General features: G+C 47.3%; 1 protein-coding gene across 1 annotated transcript in view; it reads right to left on the bottom strand.

Moving 5' to 3' along the window:
- Positions 1-14,037, bottom strand: part of CDCP2 (CUB domain containing protein 2) — a 334,374-nt gene that overhangs the window by 104,065 nt on the left and 216,272 nt on the right. Inside the window, exon 4 of the mRNA XM_078671806.1 lies at positions 13,666-14,019. Within this exon, the coding sequence (XP_078527932.1) occupies positions 13,666-14,019 (354 nt within the window). The remainder of the gene's footprint in view (positions 1-13,665; positions 14,020-14,037) is intronic.

The raw sequence follows: 14,037 nt of genomic DNA, 5'->3' as shown, positions 1-14,037 counted from the left end.
CCCATGCCCACAAGACCCTCCATGACACCGGACCAGCATACCTGAACAGCCGACTCAAATACCACGCACCCCAAAGGACCCTCCGATCAGCCCAGCTCTCCTACGCCGTGGTCCCCCGCACCAGAATGACCAGAACGGGAGGTCGCTCCTTCTCCTTCCGCATGGCTAGACCATGGAACGGCCTTCCGCTCCACCTCAGACAGATAACATCGCTCCCCATCTTCGCAAGAAACCTCAAAACCTGGCTCCTCGACAGACCCCCTCCCTGATGGACTGGAACCTGCGAACGCCCCCCACACCCTAAGCGCCTTGAGGCCCTTACGGGTGAGTAGTCGCACTTAACAAACACCTGATATGATTTGATTTGATTTGACTCTGTGTTGTTGTCATGTTCCCAACCACAGGGTGTTTCTCCCAACTGGTACGCCGTACCACTTAATCCACTTCAGCACGTGATGCTAGCAAGTTATTGACATTGCAGTTGCTGGGGAAAGAGTAGCGCATGTGTATGACTTATATAATAAACCCATTACGCTGTGTTGCTGGAGGTTCTGAAGTTCCATGGCTATGGCAGGGTCCGTTCGGTCCGCAAACAACCAGTCATTGATGTGGCGAGCCCAATAGTACAGTTGAAAATCTGTGATCCCTGGTCTCCCATCATGTGGTCCCAGAAAACATTTGCAAAAAGCAATCCACGGTTGTCCTCCCTTCCAAAGAAATTTCACTATAGCTATTTGCAGGGATAAGAAAACTTGGGAGACAGAGTGTGAGAATGATTTTTTAGCATGTGGAGTATCATCTTAAAAAAGGCTCCTCTACCTGCTACATTAAAGGGGAGAGTTGCCCATGTATCCCGCTTCATGGAGGCGATCAGGTGTGTAATTTTTATTTCACATGCCCTTTGACTAGTGTGGGTGATACACATGCCGATATGTTTGAAATGGTGGTCTGCCCACTGAAGGGTGGTGATCAGTCTGATATCACTCTCTGTGCCGTTAGGTTTATGTATTTGAACTAAGACAGGTTCACTGCGATGCCAGATACATTGGTATATAACTGGAGCATTTGCTTCAAGAGAGGCAGGGGGGTCTGTGGGGTTGCTCATATACACTAGGGCATCGTCTGAATAGAGCGATATCCTATCTTTCTCCCCCCGGGGCCATCGAAAGCCACTGAGCTGGTCTTCGTGTCTGATCCACTTGGTCAGCAGTTGCACAATCAGTTCAAACAGAAGTGGGAGAGTGGGCATCCCTGTCGCATGCTGCATTCTATAGGGATAATTCCCCTTTGACCTTTTGACTCTTGCCCATGGTTTAGCAGAGATTATCGCTACATAGCGTTGGTAGTGTGGGCCAAAATTCATGCGTTCCAGTACCTAGAATACAAAATCCCATCTCACTGAATCAAGTGTCTTATCAAAGTCTATGACACCAGGGCTCTACAGTTCTGTGCCCTGGCAAATAGGACTATTTCAATGTGAAGGTGTCGTAGGCAGTGACGGGTACCACGATGTATCATAAACTCGTTCTGGCCCAGGTGGACCACTGTCCTGATGACCCTGAGTAGTTATTCACCAAGATTTTTGTGATGAGTTTTGTCATCAGGTTATTCAGGGAAATGGGTCAGTAAGAAGACCATGATGGTTATATCCCAGGGTTTCGAATCATCGAGATGACATCGCCTCATAGGCCATATGGTAGTTCCCAGGAGTTGAGGTACTCGGTATATATGTCCATCAGCATTGGTGTCAAATGGGCTGCCTATTTCTTAAAAAATTTGAGTGGGTATCCGTTAAGGCCAGGGGTCTTCACTGCAGAGAGAAAATGAATCGCTTTTCTGATTTTATCTTCCATCAGTGGACCCTTCAGCCCCTGCCTGTCTGTATCGGAAAGCATAGGTAATATGAGGTCATTTACAATGTGGTGATCGCGTTCAGCCGGGGCAGAGGATGCTCTAGCAAGCAGAATAAGCTGCATACTACCAAGCCATTTGGACTGAGTACATTAGTAAGTTACCCGTTGATGCGGTTTCGCTAGACACGATATGGGACTCCAACTCTTTGTTTGCTGGCCAATACAGTATATTCATGTACCCCATTTCGTATATCCTATATATTGTGTTTCCAACTTTGTAAGGATGCAGTGTCCAGCAATTTTTGCTGGAACGATAATCTTAACATTTAATTTTATGGTGTGCACAATCATCTCTTTTCTCGGCTTCCACTCCTTTGGCCTCATGGGCCGCTTGTTCAAGGTCAGTGATTTTCCGGTGCGTCCATTGTTTTGCTGTGGTTTGGAGTGAGATCTCCTATCATCTCAGAACCTCCTACATCACTGCCCAGAGTGTCGTATGGGAACTTACTGAGTTCTATTGAGTTCAACATAGTAAGAACACCATAGGCCGGCTTTCAGGATTGTTGGGAATTTTAAGGCCAGCAGTAGGGAAGCATGGGCCGTCAGAGCTCGTGACAGGATCCGCACCTGTGATACTGTGGTGGCGTCCATGGAGGGCAGAAAAAAATAATTGATTCTAGAGGAGGAATTGCACCGGTGGGAGGAGAACGTATATATTCCCTGGTGTTAGGATGGAAGAGGTGCAAAATAGCAGCACAAACTATAGTGCCTGCCCAGGCATTCAGGATGGTGGATTTGCGAGGATAGATGATGTTTGTGTCTAGTTTGGCATTCATGACAGCGTTGGACTCATCTCCCACTACTGTCTGTCCTGGTGTGCATTGCAACAGCATGCATGTGAGCATCTGAAGCCGGTCCTCCACCAGGGTGGGCAGCGTATACTGATGTAAAGTTCCAGCCCCTGTTGCCCATAATGCCTTCTATTACCGTAAAACAGCCCAAGCTGTGATGGAGCATGTTTGTAACCTGCAGTATGAATTGTTTGTGAAGGAGGATGGCCATTCCCCTGGAGGTGCTGGTGTAACCTGTGTGGTTTATTCTGGTGTTTGGTGGCTGAAGAAGGGGCAGTTATTACCTAGTAGGTGGGTCTCCTACAACAGTCCGATCGGTGGCGAGTATGATTTGAGATATTGGAATACTATGCCCTTCTTGATTTTATTATTCAACCCATTGAAGTTCCACTAGAGAATTCGAAATGAGTCGCCTGATATCATCTTGGTGGGTCAAATCGGTCTCTGGACAGGGTGTAGTGGTCCACGTACCTTGGTGTATAGTGTAACATGAAATTACACTGACTGAACTAAAATAAACTGTAGCCCAACACCCCACCCTTGCCCTACACTTCTAAACATGAAATATCTGTCGCCCGTCTCCCAACTGGTGCTTATTTCCGGCCATCCCCTTGTACCACAAAGGCGGTGTCATTAGTAAAAGCATTTACAGAGGTCAGCAGGCCGTGTGATTCAAAGCTGCTGAGGGATCATGTCTGGGGCCATGGTGTGCAGTAGTATTAGATTTGAAATGCTATTTTCGTAATGCACTGAATCGAAATGCTCCCTTTGCTATGCTCAAACTCTATTCCGTGTTAAGTTAGCATCCATAGTGCCATCTTTATTGGCGCCATCTTGTTCTGTAACTAAGATCAAGGTTCTGTCTCATAATTCTTGCCTCAGCAGAAAGCTGCAGGGATGCATTTGCATCTCCAAGGTTAGGCCTCAATGAAGCATGAGAAAGTTGCTTGTTAACGCATACCTTTCCCTGAGATAGAGGGTGCTCCCACTATTCCTGTCAGATTCCGCCGTGGTTCGCGCCTGCCTAGACTAGGAACTACAGTTCCCATCATCCTTTAACCCCCCTCCCAGGAAGTACTTTAATGGAATTGACACGCATCCGGGTGCGTGTTATCCTGATACCGTCCCCCGGCGTGAGAGCGGAGCTCTGCGCGCCAGTTCCTGTTCCTTTTCCTGCCTTCACCCGTACGAGGTACCGGTGAGTCGATATCGGTTCTCCCGGCTGGGAGACCCGTGCGTCCTTATCGCAGATCTGCTTTCGGCGGTAAGACATTGCTCGAATACTGTCGGGAATTCCTTTACCGTGAGTATTCCTTAACCGCGGCTGCGGTGGCTTGATCTTGTATTCAAGCAGAACAATAGACTGATATGAGATTAATAGCAGTGCACTGCTGGGTTGTTTACCCTTTAAGGTTGTAGAAGATTAGTCCTTTGTTTGCGGAGCGCGGTGGCGGTCGAAACCACGCGCTACCGTAATCTCATGCTGATCACGTATTTCTTGTAAAGAAAGAACCCTGAACTCTATAGCGGAGTGCAGTAGTGAGGTAACTACGCGCTACTGTGTTACAAAAGGGATTTTGTGCTATAAGTACTCAGAACGCTGTGGTGGACGCAACTACGCGTTACTGGTTCTACTTTATTGTTTGTGGTTCATGTAAACTCCTAAGGGGATTGTAGAGGGGCGGAGTGTTGTGGTTCTTGCCTCCTACACATTGCCGTGCCCTATGCTCATTGCTCTGAACTTGCATTGTTTGCTTTTGAACTCCATGGACCCCCATTTACCTACATGTCCCCGGTACTGTCCTGTGGTATGTAGGAGGTATATTGTACATAGTCCCAATAGTGTTTGAAGTGCCAAGGTGTGAGAAGTTCACATTCACATCTCGTTTATGTTTTCCATAGGGAACCCTAAAGGCAGTACTGGAGTGACTAGATTGATTCAGTTTCAAGGGTCTTGATCTTCCCTTTTACGCAGGTACTGTTTGTGTATGTTTAGCGAGAATTTATGAGTGTAGTGGTATGTTTACTTCTAGCATTTACTGAATGTGTCTTGCTTTATTTTACAGGTGTCCTTTCCCTGCAGACCCTTTCCTTATCCTTCCTTTGTTTATTATTTTAGTTTGTTATTTTTTCCCTCGCCTAATGGCTCGAACACCCTGTATATTCAATTAGGGGTGTTGGTGACATTTGGAGGTGGAGCCATTATTGCATCAACCGGATCCCGTGGAGGTATACCTGACAGAATAACACGCCCACGAACGTTGCTCTGCCCGGTCCGGTTGTTGCATAAATGGCTACCATGGATGACGTCATGCAGGCCTTGCTTTTGGTACAACAGGAGCTTGCCTCCTCCAAAACCGAAGCCAATGCATTACGGGAGAAAGTAGACAGGTTGTCTAGGAACCCCTTTGATGCTTCTTCACCTCAGTTACAAGTTACGGTACCCCCCCCCTATCCCACTGGCTAGTCCGGAGAGGTATTCAGGGGATCCAGCCAAGACTCAGGTGTTTTTAACGCAGATTCTTCTTCATTTTTCTTGCAAACCAGCCTCATTTCCAAACAATCATTCGAGAGTGGCGTTTGCTATCTCTTATCTCATAGGAGATGCAGCCAACTGGGCTGTACCCTTAGTTAGAAACGATGATCCTATTCTTTCCGATTGGTCGGCTTTCCGCACGGAGTTCGAGAAGGTGTTTGACAGAAGGGCCACCACTTTTAGTGCGGATAGGGAACTCTTGGAGTTAAGACAAGGAAGATCTGATTTGATAACCTATTTAATCAGGTTTAACAGGTTAGTGGCCGAGACCTCATGGCCTGAAGAAAAACGTATGTCCCTATTTTACCAAGGGTTAAGGGATGGTCTTAAAGATGTCATTGCCCAAATCGATCCCCAACCTACCAAGTGTGTTGACATGGTCAATTTGACATTGAGACTGGATGGTAGAATGACAGACAGAGGAAGAGATAGGAGGAGGTGGGATAGGGCACCCCCTAGACTCGAATGGACTCCCCGCAGGGCAGTGCCTTCCCCCGAGACTTCCGCAGAACCTATGGAAATAGGGGCGGTCCGGGCTCCTCTAACCAGAGAAGAAAAAGAAAGTCGCAGAACATCCGGCCTGTGTATGTATTGTGGTAAAAAAGGCCATTATGTCAGAGAATGTCCCTCCAAGCCCAAATCCTCAGGGGGATGGAACAAAAACAAAAAGATAGCCGTCACAGCGGTGAGGGCACAGGATGAGGCAAGTGGGGTAGCTGAAGGAAACCATAGGGAGGCACCACCCTGGAAAGTTCCATCACTAACGGTACTAGCCCTGCTTGAATCCGAATCCCATATCTTGTTGCCCATGAGGTTGGAGTGTCAGTTACAGGCACACCAAGTAACGGTTATGATCGACTCAGGGGCCACCGGTAATTTTATCAATAGCGGGTTAGTGTCGTCTCTTTCACTGGAGAGAATACCCAGAGACACACCAGAAGAAGTTCTAGCTGTAGACGGTAAACCACTGACTTCTGGTCTAATAACGGAACAAACAGAGTTGGTAACCTTGTCCGTAGAAGTAAAGGAAGGCAGACCAGGGAGGAGCTGTCTCTGAATATCATTGAAGCACCCCAGTATGAGGTGATTTTGGGAATGCCTTGGCTCAGTCATCACAATCCCTCAATCAAATGGAAGGAGAAGACCGTACAATTCACGTCCACAGAATGTAGGACACATATGGAAGGACATAAGATAGCTCTGTTTACACCCCAGCTCATACCTCTGTTAGTGGCTACGGCAGCGGAGAAAGCAGTAAGTCTGCCTGTTGACTATAAGAGCTATAAGGACGTTTTCAGCGAAAGCAAGGCCGAGCAGCTTCCCCCGCACAGGCTGTATGATTGCAGAATAGATCTGGTAGAAGGGGCTACTATCCCGTCATGTAGGGTTTACGCTTTATCCAATCCAGAAACGAAGCACTTGAAGGAGTACATTGACCATTATGTCGACATAGGGTTTATCAGGCCATCCAGGTCTCCTGCAGCCTCTCCCCTGTTTTTTATCAAAAAGGCTAATGGGGATCTGAGAGCCTGTGTGGACTATAGGATGCTAAATAAGAATACCATAAGAAATAGATATCCACTACCCCTCGTTTCGGTATTGTTGGACCAGGTGAGAAACGCCAAGGTGTTTACCAGATTGGATCTTAGAGGGGCTTATCACTTGGTTCGCATCCGAGAGGGGGACGAGTGGAAAACCGCTTTCAAAACGAGATACGGCCTTTATGAGTACACGGTTATGCCGTTTGGCCTATGCAACGCCCCAGCGGCCTTCCAGTACTTTCTGAATAACGTCCTGAAAGAATTTGTGGACATTAGCGCGGTGGTGTACATAGATGACATCCTTATTTACTCAGAGGACACCGCTGTGCATGCTCAACACGTAGTAGAAGTACTACAGAAATTACGAGAACATAGGCTGTTTTGCAAAATCAGCAAGTGTGAATTCGGTGTAGAATCAGTGGAGTTCTTAGGGGTCATACTGAGACAAGAGGGACTACAGATGTCCGAAAGAAAGATTCAAGCAGTACAAGAATGGTCTACTCCCACATGTGTAAAAGAAGTGCAAAGCTTTTTAGGTTTTGCGAACTATTACCGCCGGTTTATCCTGCAGTTCTCTCGGGTGGCTGTTCCTTTGACAAGACTGCTTAGGAAGGGAGTCAAGTTTCTTTGGTCCTCTGAAGCAGCGGAGGCTTTTGCTTTCTTAAAGAAGGCGTTCACAACCGCCCCGATTCTGGCTCATCCAAGACCTGAATACCCCTACATAGTAGAAGCCGATGCTTCTGATGAGGCCATAGGTGCCGTTCTGTCTCAGAGGGATAAGGATACTGGGCAATTACACCCTGTAGCATATCTGTCTAAAAAATTGAGTCTACCCGAAAAGAACTACACGATTGCCGAGAAAGAATTGCTAGCGATCAAAAGAGCTTTTCAGGAATGGCGCCAGTACCTCTGGGGGGCCAAATTCCCTGTCACTGTTTTCACCGATCACCGAAATCTTCAGTACATGAAGACAGCCAAACATCTCACGCAAAGACAGATGCGATGGATGCTGTTCTTTTCGGAGTACGATTTTACCATCACTTTCAGACCGGGGACAGAGAACCTAAAAGCAGACTCCCTCTCTCGTCGTGACCAGGTTGAGGAAACTGGGAGTAAAGACGTGATGAGGGCAATTGTGAATCCGGAGAAAGTGATTTGTGCAATCCAGGCAAATTCCTTTTTGGATGTTGTCCGAAAAACCAAGGATTTAAACGCTTGGATTCTCTGGGCCACAAAGGGTGCCAATCGCACAATAAAACATGGCCTACCCTTTCAGGACAATAGGTTGTACCTCCCCACTCCTGACTTACAAAAGAAGGCTTTTGCTTGGTGTCATGAATCTCCACTGGCTGGTCATCAGGGAGTGCTTAAGACAGTACAGCTCATGAAGCGGCACTTTTGGTGGGAGACTGAAAAAAACGACGTACCTCTCTGGATAGGACGATGTGAGATCTGTGCACGTGCTAAAACTATGACTGGAAAAAAGAAAGGCTTGTTGATGCCTTTACCTTCACCCGAAGACCGTGGCAGAACATCAGCTTAGATTTCGTCACAGGACTGCCTCCTGATCAGGGTAAAACGGCTATATTAGTGGTCATAGACAGTCTCACAAAGTTGAGTCACTTTATCCCATGCATCAATCTTCCCACTGCAGGCCAAACGGCTCAACTCCTATTGACCAATGTCATCCGATTGCACGGTGTGCCGGAGGTTATAGTGTCCGACAGGGGCCCACAATTTATAGCCCGTTTCTGGAAGGCATGGTGTCGGGCATTGCATATTCAATCCTCACTCTCCACTAGCTTCCATCCACAGACCGATGGACAAACGGAGCGCTTGAACCAAACGCTTAAAAAATATCTCCGTTGTTACGCAGAGGATGCCCAGGAGTCATGGGTTTCCTTGTTATGGATGGCGGAGGTAGCGTACAACAACGCTTGGCATAGTTCGGTGGGGGTCTCTCCGTTTCTTGCTACATATGGTTTTGATGCAAGAATCCTTCCGGTATGCATTCCTGAAGAGGTGTCTCAGCAACCTACGGTGATGGGACAGTTACGGAAGATCCGTAACATACACAAGCGGATACGTGTGCATTTGGTGAAGGCTAAGGCGGATTACAAGAAATGGGAGGACCGTCATCGGATGAAGGGTCCCGCTTATCAAGTGGGGGATAGGGTGTGGTTGTCCACTCGAAACATCACGTTCAAGCTTCGCAGTGTGTTCCATCCCCGTTACATAGGGCCCTACACTATTGTAAAGAGGATTAATCCTGTGGCGTTCAAACTGAAACTGCCTGGTTCGCTACGTATACATCCTGTGTTTCACTGTAGCCTTCTGAAGCCAGCTCACTCTGCTAGGAGAAGGGCTCCTCCGCCGGTGGTTGGGGATGGGAGCTCTGAGTATGAGGTTCGTAGCATCAAGGATTCGAAGTGGAGGAGGGGAGTTTTGTGGTACCTGGTGTCCTGGCAGGGGTATTCGGCGGAGGATGATTCATGGGAGCCTGTGGGGAATGTGCATGCTCCTGCTGCAGTCCGTTCTTTTCATCACAGATACCCCTTGCGTCCTGGGCCTAGGAGGCGCTAGGGGGGAGGATGTACTGTCAGATTCCGCCGTGGTTCGCGCCTGCCTAGACTAGGAACTACAGTTCCCATCATCCTTTAACCCCCCTCCCAGGAAGTACTTTAATGGAATTGACACGCATCCGGGTGCGTGTTATCCTGATACCGTCCCCCGGCGTGAGAGCGGAGCTCTGCGCGCCAGTTCCTGTTTCTTTTCCTGCCTTCACCCGTACGAGGTACCGGTGAGTCGATATCGGTTCTCCCGGCTGGGAGACCCGTGCGTCCTTATCGCAGATCTGCTTTCGGCGGCAAGACATTGCTCGAATACTGTCGGGAATTCCTTCACCGTGAGTATTCCTTAACCGCGGCTGCGGTGGCTTGATCTTGTATTCAAGCAGAACAATAGACTGATATGAGATTAATAGCAGTGCACTGCTGGGTTGTTTACCCTTTAAGGTTGTAGAAGATTAGTCCTTTGTTTGCGGAGCGCGATGGCGGTCGAAACCACGCGCTACCGTAATCTCATGCTGATCACGTATTTCTTGTAAAGAAAGAACCCTGAACTCTATAGCGGAGTGCAGTAGTGAGGTAACTACGCGCTACCGTGTTACAAAAGGGATTTTGTGCTATAAGTAATCAGAACGCTGTGGTGGACGCAACTACGCGTTACTGGTTCTACTTTATTGTTTGTGGTTCATGTAAACTCCTAAGGGGATTGTAGAGGGGCGGAGTGTTGTGGTTCTTGCCTCCTACACATTGCCGTGCCCTATGCTCATTGCTCTGAACTTGCATTGTTTGCTTTTGAACTCCATGGACCCCCATTTACCTACATGTCCCCGGTACTGTCCTGTGGTATGTAGGAGGTATATTGTACATAGTCCCAGTAGTGTTTGAAGTGCCTTGGTGTGAGAAGTTCACATTCACATCTCGTTTATGTTTTCCATAGGGAACCCTAAAGGCAGTACTGGAGTGACTAGATTGATTCAGTTTCAAGGGTCTTGATTTGATCTTCCCTTTTACGCAGGTACTGTTTGTGTATGTTTAGCGAGAATTTATGAGTGTAGTCGTATGTTTACTTCTAGCATTTACTGAATGTGTCTTGCTTTATTTTACAGGTGTCCTTTCCCTGCAGACCCTTTCCTTATCCTTCCTTTGTTTATTATTTTAGTTTGTTATTTTTTCCCTCGCCTAATGGCTCGAACACCCTGTATATTCAATTAGGGGTGTTGGTGACATTTGGAGGTGGAGCCATTATTGCATCAACCGGATCCAGTGGAGGTATACCTGACAATTCCAGCTGCAAGCACAGACTGTATGACCTTGCCAGAGAGATAGTGTGTGTCTGGTCTCAGACTCTTAGCTCATCCTTTTGTGCCTCCCTTTTTTCAGTGTTTGCCCAAGTAGTATTTTTCCATCAGGGGCGATACTTGGGAGGTTTTGGAGAAAAAGTCAGTCCCTCGAGAGTCATCCAATAGGGCTGATCAGACTGGACTCCACTGCAGTGTATTTACTAATAAACTAGTTAGTTTGTGTCTTTTACTGCGTCATCGACTCTTCCCTTCTTGGAAGGCTAGAGGACTACGTGAGTGACCTGGGTGACCCTAGTTGGGTCACCTCCTTCAGTAGAGTGTTCCCTCTGCCATTCGCTCTTTGTCTGAACTGTGCTATTGCAAAGTGAAGTCCGCTGTCCACTCTACGGATGCATAGTCTATGTCTTGACCTCCTGGAGTGGCTCCCTCTTGGTGGGCTTCAAGTTTCCCCCTTACATCTCTGCAGGTCTCCCTTGTGGAAACCCGCTGGGTCGCTTTGCTGTCTCTAGCCCATTATTTCAAGCAAGTTCAACACAGCTTGTGACATTTCAAAGAAGTGTGTTTTGCCGTAGTAGCTGCCTTTTAGTTTTGCTGGGATCATTAGCATATGTCAACTCCATCGCATTGAGTATTTCCTTGACGAGAAAGTAGGATCGAAGGGTATAGTCTGGGTAAATACTGATTAGTTCAGAGTCTATTTGCAGGGTGTCTTGTTTGCGAGCTTGTCCCAATACGGCATCACGGTCCGTATAGTTGAGAAACCGGGGAAACACAGGCCTGGGGGTGCCCTGGGAGGGGGCCTCGCCTCCAAGGATGGGTGGTTCTACTCAATGACGGAGCAGAGGCATATAGTGTTCGCCACCAGCCACTGCCTCAGCTATGTAGGCAGGACCCTCTGCCCCCTCTGGAGTGCCAACAAAGTGTAAATTATTCCTTTGGGACCTGTTCTCTGTGTTTTCTACGTGGCGCTCCAGGTGAATTACTCTGCCCTGTAGGCCTGCCACAGTTGTAGATAGGGTAGTCACAATGTCCTCAGCAGATTAAATCAATTTTTCCACTTCTGCAAAGCTGTCTGGGATTTTCCATACATCGTGACGGAGGAGGGCAACCTCCGATCCAACTCCTACGATTTGTTTTTTCATGTTGGTTCGCAGATGGCCTGGAAAATGCATTTGGAATAAGCAGTGTCACTGCTGTGTCCCCTGGTGAGGTGGCGCATTCAGGTGCCCTAGCACTGGTGGTGGCATATTTGTTGCACAGTGTATGTCTGTGGCTTTCCCATCCTTAAAATACTAGGTCACCTTCCCACATCTGCAAGGGGGTGCCCCTGCCACCCTGGCCAAAGCACGCTGGCTCCCTCTCGTGGCCCCAGAAGGACCGGGGGGGCACATCCAGGGATGGCACAGTGGCTGCTGCATTTTTGTGAGATAGGTTAAGCCCCTTTATCAGGGCCTCCCCAGAGGTTGCTAAAAGTCACTAATAAGGGGGTAAGAAGGGAGGGTGGTGCTGATTCCTCCCCTCCTGTGGGTGTAGTTGTGCTGGTTCCCGCACATACTCCTCAGGCCCTCCGAAGTCCTCCGGCAGGTCCCACTGGATCAACACATGTCATCCGGACCCCAGGATTCCGGTCATCAGATAGAGCGACCCCTCGGCCCTCCTGTAAAACCAGTTGGGCCCCAGGGCTGGTATGAGGGGTCTGCGTCCTCCCCGCAGCTTTCAGTGGTGCAGGAGCCAACTGATCTGCTGCAGTTCCTCTTGGCCCCCAGTGCCTCTCTGATGCTTGGCTGTAACTGGACTGGCTCTGCCTCACTTGCCCCTCATGGCTCACTGCTTGCGTGACCAAGCCTTGGCACCGTTGGTCCCCTGTCCATTTTGCAGCTCACTCTTTCTCACTTGCACCATACTCTCATTGTGCTGTGGGCTTCATGGGTGGTGTTCTGAAGAAGTGCTGGGTCGAGTACAAGGATACCAGCAAACTTGGTGGAGCAGACTTAGAGTGTGTCCCCTAATTATGTGCGGCTGGCCACATCCTCCCACCTCAGCGGATTATTGGTAGAAAATAAACGTATCAGTTTCATAAAAGTATCATCATTCAGGTCTCATCAAGGTAGCATCTTGTAGGTCTAATCTTAGTATCATCTTATAGGTGCTATTTAAGTATCATTGCAGCATCTACATATCATCGTAGGTCTCATCTAAGTACAATCTTTGGATAATGTTTAAGTTTGATATTTTAGGTTGCATTTAAGTACCACATTGTGAGCATCATCTAGACATCATCTTTAGGCCCTGTCTGGATATTATATGCTAATTGTCATCTATGTTTCACTTTTTGGATCTCATCTAGTTATGATATCTTAGGTGTCATTTAAGTATCATCTATTATTTCTCATCTCAGTGTCATCTTTGGATAATGTGTAGGTATCATCTTTTAGGTTACATTGAGGTATCCCGTTTTGGGTACCGTCTAGGCATCAGATTTGTAGTCATCTGGATATTATATTTTAAATTTAATCTATGTATCATCTTTAAGGTCTTATCTATGTATCATCTTTTAAGTGTCCTCTGTATATCATATCTAAGTCTCATCTTTGTTAGAGCTTCTGTAAGTCATATCTATGTATGAGTTTGTAGGTGTAATCAAGGAAGCAAGGTTTATTTATCATCTTTGTATAATCACTTTGGGCTTGTCTTGGTATAATCTTTAATTTTTATTTAAGTCTAATTTTGGGATTTCATGTTTGCTTCATCCTTTAGATATCATCTAGATGTAACAGGCAAGACTTGCACTAATCTGTGTCCATGGTCATGTGATTGGGTCTAGTTCTGCTCACATTGTTTTATTGTCCCTTCTTCAGAAGGGACAATATCTGACAATTCTGACAATATCTGACAATTGAACTACTAGGTAATAGTACTAGAGTTTTTCTGATGTTATTAGTGCACTACATATTAACAGGTGGAGCCATCATTAAGTCAGGCACTCACTCATCAATACCAATGGCAGGTGACTTACCTCCAATGTAGGATACAGAGAACCCCTTGCTTGCTGCATTTCTGTCTGTGTTTAAAACCAGTAATACTTTGTTGCCAGTGGATACGAAGGGAGCTGGCTTATCCGTGCCACACCACGTCCCCAACAAAGGTGAGCTCTCCTTGCTGCCATCATACACAGAGAGGTAATCGTAGTCACACTTATCTGTCAGGCTGTTCCTGTCTTCCAGCTCCAGATCCATGAAAAACATCTTTATGCGGAACCCCAGGGGAAGCTGAACCGTCCAATGGCAGTTGATGTTATTGGGATAACTGTTTGGATACTGAGGACTAGAGAAATTTCCTTTCACAGCTGTGAAGACTTCATGGCATTCACCTAGGAGAAATGATGGAT

Source organism: Lissotriton helveticus, chromosome 1_2 (assembly GCF_964261635.1).
Source record: "Lissotriton helveticus chromosome 1_2, aLisHel1.1, whole genome shotgun sequence".
Classification (NCBI taxonomy): Eukaryota; Metazoa; Chordata; class Amphibia; order Caudata; family Salamandridae; genus Lissotriton; species Lissotriton helveticus.
The sequence above is the reverse complement of the archived record's forward strand: the minus strand, read 5'-3'. Positions and strand labels throughout refer to the sequence as shown.